Here is a 14,698-nt window from a genome sequence, read left to right on the forward strand (position 1 = left end):
GATAATTTCTGCGACTCCCATGGATGTACAGTTCTCAAAATTCTGAGGTTATTTTTTATTATATCTCACTATATTTGACTAATTATATTATTATGGTTATACGATCCTATAATATTATTCTAGTTACATCAATTCAAAAAAACCTAGAAGACATGGCATCTGCCCCTTGTTCTAGATAATCTTGTCTGGAAAAATATAAATCATTAAATTTGGATAATATATTAGCACCTATCCAGGTCTCGATACCCCTATCCATATTGTCTTGATTTAAGTAGCTCGAAATTTGGAAGTCGTTAATGTATAAACGTAAATCTGCAATCACAACATCTTCAAACCCCGGTATACCAGAGTTTTCTCCCTGGATGATGATGTTATTCAATAAGTCTGCATAGAGAGAAGCCGGCCCACCTATATTTTTCAAAGACTTGAAAATCAGTTGACCCAGCCCTTCAGACTCAGGAGTGAGAGATGAGGGAGGATTGCCGATTATCGTCGAGTAAGAATCGTACGGTGAGAATATAGGTTGAATAAAGTTGTTTATTTGATCTAAACGAGATATTGAGGCAGAGTATGTATTTCCCGGGGTTTTAAAAATCTTTTCGTCAATTGATAATGGTGATATATCTAAGATTGATTTTTTGAAGTCGGTCAAAGTTTGCGTAATTGCAAATTGGTGGAAACTGTTAGACAATTTCAATTTCTGATAATCAATTGGCAAAAGTGAATCCAAAGGAATTTCCTTTTTAGTCAAATATTCTTTAATAAATAGATTGATGAAATCACCACCAAATCGGGATTTCAATATACCTTTTTTGATTACTTTGCCATTGGATATAGGTGTAACCGATAAGAAATCGTTTTCGAAATCCACTATTATACAGTTGTTCGGCTTCGACATCGCATAGGCAGTGCACAGTTGTCTTTCGTGCAATGAGAACAGAGGAACTTCCAGCTCTTCATAGACTATTTCAGATAAAGTGTGCAATTGTTTTTTATCAAACCATGCATTCTGCGCTATTGTTAACGGTAGTTCTTTGATGTAATCTTCACTTAGATTTAGCGACGTGTAGATATGGTTTATAAATGGAGCAGTTGCGTTCTTGTTGTACAATATTCCATCGGAAAAAAGGGTGTAGATATTGTCATTTTCATTACGAGGCAAAATGGGATCAAAGATTAGCTCGCTAGATGCACCATCATTTGCATAGATTGGTGTCAAGGAGATATCTGGAGTGTCTCTGTGGTTTAGAGCTGCATGCACAGCAGTCGAATTGAGATCAACAACAACAGATGGAGTAGACATTGAGAGGAATGTCTGCTAAAGAGAAACTTGTTAAAAATCACGAATTGTAAACCTTGTATTGATTGCTTCTGTGGGTTTACATGTGCAAAAACAAAACAAAATCAACATGAAACTCATGGAAATGCACATGTTTTTTGTTCCTCGAAAATACTGAAACTGGAAAAAAAAACAAGACATTCTGAATAATTATCTACATATCGCTTTTCTCTATATGTCTTTGTTCCTGTCTATTTCCCTTTCCTTCTTTACGGAATAACTTACAACCTTCAATGTCTACTGAAAAAGATACCACTCTAAAAACTACAAAGGAAAGCACTACTGCGCCTTCAGTTTCGCCCTCTGCTCGTGCCCAACAGATTGCCCAGCAACTGCGTACACAAATTACCCGCCAGGGCAAACTTGAGGACGAGCTCAACGCCCTGGAACATGCAATTTTCGCCCGCGAAAGTGTCTATTTGGCTCTCACTGGGTCAGTTGTTCGTGGATTTAATGAGGAGAAAGACAGGGAGAAGGACAGAGACAAGGACAAGGACAACAGAATATTCTCACTTTCTTCTGCTACATACGTGCATCAGATCAAGAACAAAAGCAACGATAACAACGGTAACAGTGTAAGTGACAACTGACGAGGTTTTTATATTAGCAAATCAAATGAATTTATCAAAAGGTGAAATTTCTGCACTACAGTCAAACACAGACAATATCAGGAACATCTGTATACTGGCCCATGTCGACCATGGCAAAACAACTCTTTCGGATTCTTTGATTGCATCTAATGGTATAATATCGAAGAAGATGGCAGGAAAAGTCAGGTATTTGGACTCGAGACCAGATGAACAGTTGAGAGGTATCACTATGGAATCATCTGCAATTTCACTATTTTTTAAAACAATTAATCAGAATAAAGAGATTTCGCAATTTCTAATAAACTTGATTGACTCCCCCGGTCATATTGATTTCTCTTCAGAAGTTTCATCTGTTTCAAGGTTATGTGATGGTGCAATTGTTTTAGTAGACGTAGTGGAAGGTGTTTGTTCTCAAACTATAACAGTTTTAAGGCAAGCATGGATTGACAATTTAAAACCTATTCTTGTTTTGAATAAAATCGATCGTTTGATTTTAGAGTTACAGCTATCAGCAGAAGATGCATATGATCATTTACAGAGATTGATCGATCAAACCAATACAATAATGGCTTCATTTTACCAAGGTGATGTTATTGGAACCCATTACAACTGGGATGGCACTGCTGACACCTGGATTGAACATAATGATGATGACATCTACTTTGATCCAAATTTACAAAATGTTATATTCACCTCCGCATATGATGGTTGGGGATTCAATTTGAATCAGTTTGCTTCAATTTTATCGAAAAAGACCCAAATTGATCAATCTGAGTTTACTGGAAAATTATGGGGTAATTTCACAATCGACATGAAGAATAAAAAAATGGTTGAAATACCTAAGAAATCTAAAGCCAAGCCTTTGTTCATTTCTTTTATTTTAGACTCTATTTGGAAGATTTACAACTCAGTCAGCGATAGGGATATCGATTCAATTACAAAAATTACAAACTCTCTATCAATCAAGATATCTGCTAAAGAACTCAATTCAAAAGACTCTAAGCAATTGATTCAATCAATAATGTCTCAATTCTTACCCATTTCTTCTTCTCTATTGTCTGCTATTATTGATAAACTGCCTTCCCCATCAGTTTCACAGGAAACAAAAATGAACTCTTTTTTGAAATCGATTCCTAACTCACAATTGATTGACGATAATTTGAAGGATGGTTTATTCCACTGTGACAAAAATGGAATATCATGTGGCTATATATCTAAGATGCTTTCTATTCCTGGATCAGAAATGCCTGAAAACCAGCCGGCTGTTCTATCCCAAGATGAAATAATGGAAAGAGGTAGGCTTGCGAGATTAAAAGCAGCTAAAGCTGCCGAATTGGCAGCGATGGCCGATAGTGACAATACCAGGGCACAAAAAGCTGAATCTGACACAGAAGAAGCAGGTGTAGCATCCGAGGAGTTTGAATTTGAAGATCCTTTTGAATATGAAGAGGAAGAAGAAGAAGAAGAAGAAGAAGAAGAAGAAGAAGAAACGAACCCCGAAGTTCTGATTGCATTCACTAGAATTTTCTCGGGTACAGTCAAGAGGGGTGATACGTTGTCTATTCTTTCACCGCTCTACGATGTTTCTAAGCCCGATGACGAGGAAAATAAAAAACATATCCATTCAATTGAAGTTGATAATCTATACATTTTGATGGGTAGAGACATGACGGCCGTGGACGCTGCACCAGCAGGCACGATAATAGGTATTTCCTCATCTTCATTCAAGTCCATTATCCTCAAGTCCGGTACTATAATCGACCCTAACTATTTTGATAAGTGCATCAATTTTGCCCAATCTTTGACAATTATTGATGTCCCACCAATTGTTCGTGTTACACTTGAGCCAGCCCAATTAAGGAATATGGACAAGTTGTTAAAAGGTATCAAGAGATTGAACTTGGCGGATCCTTGCGTCCGAGGTTATATGAATGAGGTCGGTGAAGTTGTACTTGAAACTGCGGGTGAGTTACACCTAGAAAGATGTGTTCGTGATCTAGAAGACAGGTTTGCACAAGTTGCCATCACTGTTGGTAAGCCAATTGTTCCCTTCAGAGAAACTATTTTGGAAAGTTATGAATTCGAAGTCTCTATTAGTGGTTCAACGATCAAGATGCAAGTCAAACCTTGGGATGGCTCATCCAATGGTGGTAGTGAAACATTATTGGAGTCTAAAAAGTACAAGGATATTCTCACGAAGAATACTACTATTGATATCACGTTGTTGGATAGTACTTTAAAGAGTGGCTTTTCGTTAGCAATTAAAGAAGGTCCTGTGATTGCAGAACCATTAGAAGGTGTTGAGGTTCACATTGCTTCAATTGAGAAGAATGACAGTGTTGAAAATCATGAAAATGGTCTCTCAAAGATTAGAGATTCAATACAGAATGCTATATTGAAGGCCTCCCCAAGAATAAAACTTGCAATGTATGTCGTTGATATTCAAACATCTGCGGAGCTGTTGGGTAAAGTCTACACTGTTATTCAAAAACAACGAGGATCCATTATATCCGAAGAAATGAAGGAGGGTACACCATTCTTCACTGTGGAAGCTAAATTACCAGTACTTACATCGTTTGGCTTTAGTAATGAGATCAGGAAGAAGACATCCGGTGGTGCTATTCCTCAGCTTGTTTTTGATGGATTTGAGACAGTTGACGAAGATCCGTTCTGGGTCCCTACAAACGAGGAGGAGATTGAGGAATTTGGTGAAACCGGTGATAGAGAAAACTGGATGAGGACAATCATGAACGAAGTTAGGAAAAGTAAAGGTTTATTTGTAGATGAATTGGTTGTCAAGGATGGCGAGAAACAAAGAACCTTAAAGAAGGATTAATAAGTCGACGAATTTAATAAATACAATAACTCCTAATAATAATTTTTATTACATACTTGGTATTGTAGAGTATTACGATTTTGCCAAGTTTCTTAGAAACACTATCTTGTGCTCAAGTCTTTCTTAACTAGACATAGTAGTTGTTTTCATTCAAACCACTTGAAAATAAACCCCTAAGAAGAAGCCCATAGTCAATCATTTGTATTTACATGAATATATTTTTCTGTAAAGGGTATTTTTTATTGGAAATTCCAGCTACTTTCTATATCCTTCCATTTGAACGATTTCTTGCCCATTTTCTGCAGCTTCTTTCAACATCCTTTCCTTTTTAATGTCGAATGGCCTTTTCTCTTTGAAGTACTTCACCCAACTTGCAACACAATCTTTAGAAAACTGCTTGTCTTCAGCAGCACAATTTTTTGATGCAATCTTCGCCTTTTCTGGGTCTAGTGGATTCTCGATATTGTGCTTGTCAAGGCAAGCAAAGTATGCATCTCTTGATGCCCAGCATTGCTCACGTTTCGAACGAGATGGCGGTTCACTCGTTTCTTCCTTTTTAGAAAACAACATGTTAACGGTCTGCTTATCAGAAGGTCAATAGTCGGCAGTTATATATCCTGCAAAGCTGCAACTACGGCATCATGGAATTCATGGTGTTCGTTTGTGCAAAAAAAAAAAAGCCAGAATATCACTCGCTGATTTGGCATCTTGCAAGAAACAAAACCGATTGCCCCTTCGGTAAGCACAGCTGTGGAGCGAGTCGTCTTTAACTTGGGCGACCATAGTAGTTAGTATGCCATGTCTGACGTTGGAACTTATCTTTAATAAATCCCGCTAATTGGGACCTATGTAGTTTTTTTTGTGTGTAATCTAGGGATACGTAAATTTTACGGTTTATTATAGACTTGTAACATGAAGTTGTTTTAATTATTGATGCTCTAAATGGAGCCTAAAAAATTTGAAATTTCGTGATTTTGGAAAAAGCTGATGCTACCAGACTGTTTAAGTGCCAAGACACAAAAAAACAAAGCAATCTGTGTTATGGCAGAAGAAAAAGGATAATGTATTGCTCAAGTAATTAGGGCCAGTACTTGTTATTACTGCAGTTCGGCGGATTACCAAATGTTACATACTTCGATATAAATTGCCTGTATAGCTCATTTAAAGCTTAGCACCATAACTATAATAAATACTCTTTGTAACAGTGTACAAATTAAATGCTTCTTGCCCCAACTCTCTTCCAATACCACTCATCTTCATTCCTCCAAATGGAACTTTGGTACTCTCGTTGTTAGAGCTATTAATGTACACACTGCCAGCTTCCAGCTTATCAGCAACTCTGTTGGCACGTTCAAAATTAGTAGTAAATAACATTGCAGCTAAGCCATAAATTGTATCATTCGCCTTTGAAATTGCCTCTTCCTCAGTTGAGAATTTGGAGATAGTTACGACAGGACCAAATATTTCCTCCTTAACAATTCTCATATCTTCCTTAACGTTAGTAAAAACAGTAGGAGAGATGTAGAATCCATTTGATGGAGTGCTCTCCTTAAGCGGTTGAATCAGTGTAGCCCCTTCTTTGACACCTATATCAATATACGACTGAACACGCTCATATTGTTGTTGGCTGACAAGTGGTCCCAATGTAGTCTTTTCATTCATGACATCTCCCATTTTCCAATCTTCCTTGAGTTGAGACAGGAACTTTTCGATAAATTGATCATAAACCTTATCATGCACAATAATACGAGAATTGGCAGTACAATTTTGTCCGGTGTTATACATGACACCAAAACTTGCCCATTTAACGCATTCATCCAATTCTGCATCTTCGAAGACAATAAGTGGAGATTTACCACCACATTCCAAAGATACGCTTTTCAAATTTGATCTGGCAGCATCCGCCATCACCTTTTGCCCGGTCAAGGTCGAGCCTGTAAATGCAATCTTACCCAACTTTGGGTGATTTGAAAGCGCTGAGCCAACATCATCACCAAATCCAGAGACGACATTAAAAACACCCTTAGGGAAACCTGCTAATTTGACCAAATTCGCAAAATAAAGTAACGATAACGGGGTTATCTCACTTGACTTCATTACAATAGTACATCCGGCAGCCAATGCTGGACAGAACTTCCAGGAGGCCATTGAAATTGGGTAGTTCCATGGAATGATGCAGCCGACAACTAAGGGTACACGTTTTGTAATAGCCATTACCTTAGAGTTTATTGGAATTTGCGTACCGTGTAATTTATCCGCCCAACCGGCACAGTACCTTAAGTACTCAGCAACCGATTGAACATCCGCCAGTGCGTTCGAGTACAATGGTTTACCCGAGTCTAGTGCTTCAATTTCAGCAATTGCTTGGGAATGCTCGTCAACTAAGCTGGCCAATTTTAGTAAAAGTTCGACACGAACACTAGGATCAATGTCTTTCCATGTTTCCATTGCCTTGTTTGCAGCATTTACCGCAACATCAACATCTGCAGCTGAGGCACAATGAACATCGGTTATTGGCTCACCTGTGCTTGGGTTGAAGGTTGTTAGTGTTCTTGCATTAGAAACAGAAATTGGATTGACAAATTCATTATCAATAAATAAACCAATTGGCTGTTCTAATGTTTTGCCGCTTGATAAGGAAATTGTAGTTGCAAGTGGAAGAGCCATAATTAGGGAAATGTGGTTGATATATCAAAAACCAATGGGAAATGCTAGAGGTCCAGTAACAGGTAGAGTTTCAAATAGAATGAACAAACATTTATACCAGGCCATCATCAATTTGACAACGTACCGTAACAGGTGGTGGAAATTATTCCTTGATAAGGCAAGTGTGGCGGAGAATTGTTCGCATTTTAGAATTTGTTCCCCGCCTTAGATTCCAATCCTGTACAAAAGGACATGATTACAATTAAGGGAGGGAGGGATAATTTGATTTGTCTCTAACCAAAGCCAATGATAGGCTGGTAGAGATTAATATAAACAATCTATCGACCCATGTGCTTGTCTATTTGAGTGTACAATCATCTATAAACATTGTTTGATCCTCATAATCGATACTGCAGAGGATTACTGTGGCGGTTTTGTACATTACCCTACATTTTGCTATCATGGATCTCACCTTTATGCAAGTAGTGTTTTCTCAATTAGGAGCAGCGTGACGCCCTTTATAAAAATGGAATGTATTACGTGTTTATCCACACAACGAGCCATGAGCATGATGTATACAGATTTGTTTCATTTAGACAACACAGAGGAGGAGAGCTGACCTACTTTACGTTATAATGTTTACTCCAAAAATTACAAAATAACCACTAATATTGGTGGCTAAGTTCTGTAGTATCCCATTCATGATTTTGAAAGAAGCATGTTTTTTTTTGTACAATTATCGGATTAATTAAAGAGAATAGTGCTTAGAAAACGAAACTAAAAAAGTAGCTTCGATGAGGTATATAGGACAGTGCATATGTCAGCTTGATTTTTCGACTCCATCTCTCTTTTCCACAAAATCAAGGTAGTATTTTCTGGTCCATAAACGCATCTTTTTACCCCAAATGAGAAATGGAACAGCAGATAAACATGCAATGACTTGGAAGGCAGTCAAAATTGCATATGTGTTTGTGTTACCCATTGCATTTAACCATGGGGAGCAAGTGAATGTAAAGATACACCCAATCATGTTGTTTATCATGGAAACACCTATCATACCTTCAATGACCATTTCAGGGTATGCAGCCATCAAGTAGGACATTGCAATATCACCAGAACAACCAAATGAGAAACCAAGGAACCCCAAACCAAAGACATAGGTGTATCCCCACCCCCATTCTTGGTCAGTACCTGCTGCGAATATCATCAAACCAATAGGACAAACAATGAAAACACCTACTAAGAAGTAGAGGTAATCCTCTGCCTCCTGAATACCGTTCCTTCGATGCGCCATCCATGCCACAAATTTCTCCGATATAATACCAGCATAGCAACATCCCACGGCAGAGCCAATTAGACAGGGTATATTCATCAAGGCCACGCCGGTATCAGACTTATTATAAGGAGGATCATAATACTGATCGTCTTCAGTTGTTAGGTAGAAAGTTAGGAAAGCATCTTGTAGACCCCAAAGTATTCCAGACAAAACAACTGGAGGAAACCAAAAGACACGCAACATTGAGAATAAACGTGAAAGATACTGTTTAATACCCCATCCTTGTAAGTTAGTTGCCAAAGTTATAAATTGAATTTTTCTCCAATATGAATGTTCCTTCTCTTCGGCACCGTTATTTAAAATGTAAAAGCTTTCATTTTCTATATCATTTTCAATCTGTTCCTTTAATTCGTCGGTTTTAGTTTGGACTAATTCATTTGATTCTAGTTGATTCTTCTCAATACTGCTGGACTCCTCTTTACCTTTTAAAACCTTAGTATCTAGATCGTTATTATGATGGGTATATTGATGAATCTCTGATAGGTTTGTTGGCGTGTATCTGGATCTATCAAAGTAAGTCTCGTATTGAGTGAATGCAAGAATGAGTAACAACCCCCCAGAGATAATAACTGCAACCCATCCTACCCATCTAAAGTTGGTATATTCCGTAATAAAACCAGCTATTAATGGGCCTAAATAGGTACCGAGAGAAGTAGCCAAAATATATAGAGTTAATGCCCAACTCAATTGATGGGTAAAAAACATATCAGAAATTGACAACTGCACACAAGCTTCAGCACAACTTTCCGATACACCGACAAACAACTGTGACCAGATTGTATCTGAGGTTCTCTTTGAAGCACCAAACCAGGCAGCACCGACTAAACCGAAAAGAATACATAGCAAGTAAGTCAGTTTTCTACCGTATAGGGAGGACGTTGGACCAAGAAACAAACATCCTAGCCCGATCGAGGCGAAAAGTACACCGGCACCAGTATTCATTGCATCGTAAGATATGCCATATTCCTCATTCAAGGAGTCTTGGGTCGAACCTGCATCATTTGAAGTTGCAGCAGTAAAGGCAGTAATGAAAATAAGAATTAGTAGCTGATAACCTTTAGTCCAACCACTCCAATTGAGCGGGTCATTAGGGGAATCCGTGGGCTGAGGATGTAGAATGATTCCCGACTTTGTAGTCTTCAATCCGCTCACGTTTGCAGAATCACTCTTGTCTAAAAAGATATTGTAAGTACCAGGAATATACTCAGGATGGTACTTGTTTAGATATTTATCATTATCAATGTATTTGGAAGTTAGGTTCATTAGCTCATCTCTGGAGACGAGGTATTCTTCCTCATGTTCATTTGAGTCGTGAGAGAAACGCATGTGATGTTCAGGGTAACTTTCCGACTGAGGAGAGTCCATCATGTCCGTATGTTTAAATGAAAACGTCTATGGAGGAGAATGAATATCTTCTTTATAGGAAAAAAAAAAAGAGAGGCCAGGATATTCAGGCGCTTCTAAGGAACAATCAGCTGGAAAGATAAGATATCAATGTTCAGGAAGTAAAGTTTTCAGATAAGTGATAGGCTATACAGCAACGGACTGAGGCTAAAGTGTAAAATAGAAAGTGGAAAAAGTCAAACGTAAAACGACTGTGTATGGAAAATCATGGCCAAATGACGAAAAAAAAAAAAAAAGAAAAGGTTCCCACAACTGAAAAATTTCGACGAATTTCACCAGCAGTCCCTATTCTTCTATAAGATATATCAAATAACGACATCCTATTGGCTGGAGAACAGCCGCGGTGAAGACGAGTTTGAGGGGGGGGGGACATGGAGCGTTATCAGAACACAACTAAGCAACTCTGCAAATAAGACATGTCAAGATAAGATAGCGGCACATCTCCAGTTGCTTTGGTATCTGTTATCTATCCAGGAGATGGTAATCACTACAAGTGTACCACCCCTTTTCCCCTGGAGCACCAAAACAGTACCGCCTTGTCCCAAATCGGATACACGCTGGGCGGCAAGGACCAAACACCGCGGATAAACGGTTCCAGAAAAAACAAGGGTGGCTCAGCATGAAAAGGAGGAAAATATTGGAGATATTTCTTCCATAAATGCGCCACAAACGGCGGGCGCGAACATGTGTTCGTCATAGAGCTGCGACGGTGGCGCATTGCGGTTGAAAATGGAGGACAGATTTGCATTGTAGTGGGAAAGAAAGGCTTTCTCGTTGTAGTGGCACGCTTCCAAAGTGGTAGCACTGTTTTCTTCAGCGTCTGCATCATCGTATTCATCAACTTCTATGCTCTTGAAAATGCCAAACCCAGAATCGCCTTCCCCCTCAGTGACTTTCTCCCCCATCTGTAGTATACGCCCGTGGATGGCGTCCCATTGTTCGTCCACCTTTTTGTCCCTGATCATCCTAGTCCAATCTTTTTCTGCTTCCCCTTTGCCAGTAACGGCATCTTCCCCTTCTAGCTTACCCTGTAGCTCCATCTTCTCCATAAGCACCCGCTTTCTCTCGGCACTCTTGACACACTCCTCGATTGCCGCAAGTAGTTTGACCTTCTCGGCTACATCGAGGTCCAATCCATTGATCATCTTGCTCAGATCAATCATTAGTTCGGGTTTGTCCTTCTTCACATAACGTAGAAACGCAACAACTTTGTTTAGCCATTCAACTAGACCTTCAAATAACCTGTCTTCTCTCTTGCTTTTGCCGTATCCCCGTTCAATATCGTTCAGGTACAAGTCACGCACAAACTTATAGCAATATTCACTGTATTTCTCCTCCAATCCAACTAAGGAACTAACTACATCACTGCGCTCAAACTCACCGTAGTCCGCACTGTACCGCTCGCATAAGTTTAGAAGTTCCCCCATATACTTGGCAAAAATTGGGACATACTTGTAAACTTCGGCCTTCTTGAACAGATCAATCAAGGGTGAAAGTAAAAGTGATATCATCTCCTTAACAACACTCATCAGCTCGGGTTCGTTGATTAATTCAATCATACTCTCCTTGTCAAACAATCTCAACTGAATATGAAAGTATCTTAGTAACAGTTTATACAATGAAGCCGAAGCCGCAAGTTTCCCATTTCCTCCTTCTTCATCCTCGTCTTCCTCTTCATCTTCTAGTTGACTGTGCCTTTTTTCCTTACCATACTCTCTTATAATTTGATAGAGATCCGTGGTTCCAAGATCTGCACATCCTTGTAATCCATTGTTTGGCATCATTATTGCAACACTTATGTCAATGCCCATCTTCAAACTCATTTTCTTGATATGTAAGACAGTTTCGTCATTGCTTTGAAAGTACTTATCTATCCGTTGCATGATAGTCTCGCCATCATGGCTTTCCTTTAACATACTTTTAACCTCAGACTTCTCATTCTCTAACTTCTTGATATCATCTCCTAACATACTAGAGAAAATCATCTGGAAGAGCGACTTGTTAACTGCCTTCTTAGTCTCCTTCCTTTCATCTTTCTTCCATCCTAAACCTAAGCCGGACATCATACCGTTTAATCCATCACCAATACCATTCATCCCATTAGATACACTTGGCATTTGATATGTAAACACATCAATCATTCTTTTGACCATCATCAATGGATTGGTGAATCTTAAAACTCCGGCAACTAATCTGTAAGGAAACATAGAGTGTAGTCTTCTTATAGTTTTCAATGTACTTGCTGCTGAGTCACTCCCTATTAGTAATTCATATTGTGTACTTGCTATTTCTAGCATTAGTATACGTACCAATCCTCTTAGGGGTGCTGCCGCAGGATCCGTTGTTATATCGTCACCAATAGCACTTAACCAAGTAACTCTTTCCAAATCGGTATGACTGTATCCACAAAGTTCATGTAATGTTCCATATTTCTGGATATTATCGAAAACATAACTAAAACCGCCGTTATAGATTTCTTCTTTAAAACTCTCAACGTCCTTCTCTAGTACTTTAACGATGCCAATCAATGCACTTTGAAATTTTACATGCTGAACTGTACGTAAATGATCTAGATGTAAGCGATTCTGCGCATCCGTCAAATCACTATCTGTGAGCTGAATATGATTTTCATTAAGGAACTCATATAATTCTTTGCTTTTTGCCAATTTTTTATTATGTATAACAAATTTCAAGAATCCACGCAACGACTGTCTTAAAATTTCACGTGGGAACACTATATTTCCCTTTTTGCTCACTTTAGAAGAGCTTGTATTTACAGAATGAAAGGTTGCATCATCTGTTGATGATACAATTGATCCATCAGAAAGCTGCGAATTGTTGCTATTCACGGAATCGGTACGTTGATGTGATGATAAATTAGGCGCTAGAGACATTGGTTTACTCTTCGAAGTGGAATTATCGTGTTTTTTGAAAGCGTTAAAAATAGACTTCTCCATACGAGGTGAACCTTTAGGAGACTTCAGGAAACTAGGTTTAGAAAACCCTCCAAATCCAACCTTTGGTGTTTTTGTGGAGCCTGAGTTAGAACCAGAACCATTTGACATGACACTTGCTGTTGGAGATGGTAGACTTTCATGGACAAATAATGCTTCGACACTTTCTTCATCAATATCATTGAATTCATCATCAATAATGGCATTCTCACCGAAATCCACTAATCTATTAGCGTCAATCTTCTTATCATCTAAACTTTCACTCAAATTCATTTCCACTGATTGCTTATCTTTAGAAGGTAAGTCGGGTACATGACATGCAGGATTTTCTTTCTTCAAGTGGTCATGTAACTTGGCAAATTCCGAGTATCTTCTTTTTATGAACCAGCCCTTTCCACCTTCGGGCTTCACATAAACAATAAAGCAGTAATACTTTGCATCAGTTGTACCCCAGAATGTATTCTTCGTCTCGTTTTCCACAGAAACTCCAATAACATTAACATGCCAGCCATTCACATAATCATCATCCTCAACATCGGATAAATGGTTCAATAATGCCTCTGATGAAACACTCATATCTAAGAAAACATCGGATTTGTTGAGGTCTTCCTTCCCCAAGTCGCCTTTTTTCATAGTCTCTGCTTCGGCGGTATCAACGAATTTATTTAGTTTCTTCAATGCACCTCTTCGTTCCTTATCCATTTCAAAATATTGTGGGTCTTGGATGGCATAAATTGAAGAATTGAAAAAGCCAAGAAACAATGCCTGTATTTTGTACAATAGAAGCTTCCGTTTGCTTGTAGTACCTCTATCATTACTATTACTAATTCTTTTACTCTTGAATAATTCAAATAATATCTGGATCTTCAACCAGAATTTGGACTGATCCATCACACTATCTCCTAATTTTTGTAAATGGATTTTAATGAAAGGGAAAGTAATAATGAAGTTTTCGAAGATGAATCGAAGGATTGGGAATTGGTTCCTAAACACTTCAATACTTGCTTCAGACATCGTGTAAATTTGATCTAGCATTGAATGATCAGATGTTTGCAACAAATACCGAGGATCGGCTGGAACAAAAGGCGGACCGAATCTACGTAAGCCTGAAGTATCATTGTAATCTGGAGACATTGAATTCATTTCTGAGAGAATTTCATTTTTAAGTAATGATTTCTTAAAGTAATGCTCTTCAATTGGGGTCAGCTTAATGGGACCTCTTTCAACTCGGTCCCGAATTGCAGCTAAAGCATCACCAGTAGATATGGCCTTGTAAGGATGCACCATAGTCTTCGAGATCCAATTGCTTGCTTTTCCTCGGTGTATACCCTCTTATATTCGCATAACTGTTTCTTCGGGTTAGAGTTCGCAAGTGGTGATTTCAAGGCGTTTTCAGTTTCACAGAGAATATGTCCGAGCGGAACGAGTGAAATTCGGTCAACTTAGAGTGCGGAGCGTGAGGGAAAATCACTCTATGCTCCACTTTATGCTGCTTTACGTGGAAGTAATTCGAATTTCCACAATAAACCCCTTTAGCTTGTGCCAGTTTTGGTGAAGTAATCTTTTGAAGGGGAAAGGACACCAACAATTTCT

The 14,698-nt window shown here is 38.6% G+C and overlaps 7 protein-coding genes across 7 annotated transcripts; 2 read left to right on the forward strand and 5 right to left on the reverse strand.

Moving 5' to 3' along the window:
• Positions 1 to 133: 133 nt before the first annotated feature.
• C5L36_0C06930 (uncharacterized protein) lies at positions 134 to 1,303 on the reverse strand (the record flags this gene model as incomplete). The annotated part of the gene is made up of 1 exon (XM_029466390.1): positions 134 to 1,303. One exon carries the CDS (start codon positions 1,301 to 1,303, stop codon positions 134 to 136), a length of 1,170 nt encoding a protein of 389 aa, XP_029322250.1.
• Positions 1,304 to 1,572: 269 nt separating this feature from the next.
• On the forward strand, positions 1,573 to 1,929 carry C5L36_0C06940 (uncharacterized protein; the record flags this gene model as incomplete). Its single annotated transcript, XM_029466391.1, has 1 exon — positions 1,573 to 1,929. One exon carries the CDS (start codon positions 1,573 to 1,575, stop codon positions 1,927 to 1,929), a length of 357 nt encoding a protein of 118 aa, XP_029322251.1.
• A 25-nt stretch (positions 1,930 to 1,954) lies between these two features.
• On the forward strand, positions 1,955 to 4,765 carry C5L36_0C06950 (uncharacterized protein; the record flags this gene model as incomplete). The annotated part of the gene is made up of 1 exon (XM_029466392.1): positions 1,955 to 4,765. The coding sequence occupies one exon, from the start codon at positions 1,955 to 1,957 to the stop codon at positions 4,763 to 4,765; it is 2,811 nt and encodes a 936-aa protein (XP_029322252.1).
• A 255-nt stretch (positions 4,766 to 5,020) lies between these two features.
• C5L36_0C06960 (uncharacterized protein) lies at positions 5,021 to 5,335 on the reverse strand (the record flags this gene model as incomplete). The annotated part of the gene is made up of 1 exon (XM_029466393.1): positions 5,021 to 5,335. One exon carries the CDS (start codon positions 5,333 to 5,335, stop codon positions 5,021 to 5,023), a length of 315 nt encoding a protein of 104 aa, XP_029322253.1.
• Positions 5,336 to 5,926: 591 nt separating this feature from the next.
• C5L36_0C06970 (uncharacterized protein) lies at positions 5,927 to 7,432 on the reverse strand (the record flags this gene model as incomplete). The annotated part of the gene is made up of 1 exon (XM_029466394.1): positions 5,927 to 7,432. The coding sequence occupies one exon, from the start codon at positions 7,430 to 7,432 to the stop codon at positions 5,927 to 5,929; it is 1,506 nt and encodes a 501-aa protein (XP_029322254.1).
• A 799-nt stretch (positions 7,433 to 8,231) lies between these two features.
• Positions 8,232 to 10,115, reverse strand: C5L36_0C06980 (uncharacterized protein; the record flags this gene model as incomplete). The annotated part of the gene is made up of 1 exon (XM_029466395.1): positions 8,232 to 10,115. The coding sequence occupies one exon, from the start codon at positions 10,113 to 10,115 to the stop codon at positions 8,232 to 8,234; it is 1,884 nt and encodes a 627-aa protein (XP_029322255.1).
• A 650-nt stretch (positions 10,116 to 10,765) lies between these two features.
• C5L36_0C06990 (uncharacterized protein) lies at positions 10,766 to 14,392 on the reverse strand (the record flags this gene model as incomplete). Its single annotated transcript, XM_029466396.1, has 1 exon — positions 10,766 to 14,392. One exon carries the CDS (start codon positions 14,390 to 14,392, stop codon positions 10,766 to 10,768), a length of 3,627 nt encoding a protein of 1,208 aa, XP_029322256.1.
• Positions 14,393 to 14,698: the final 306 nt, after the last annotated feature.

The sequence above is a fragment of the Pichia kudriavzevii genome, chromosome 3 (assembly GCF_003054445.1).
Source record: "Pichia kudriavzevii chromosome 3, complete sequence".
NCBI lineage: Eukaryota > Fungi > Ascomycota > Pichiomycetes > Pichiales > Pichiaceae > Pichia > Pichia kudriavzevii.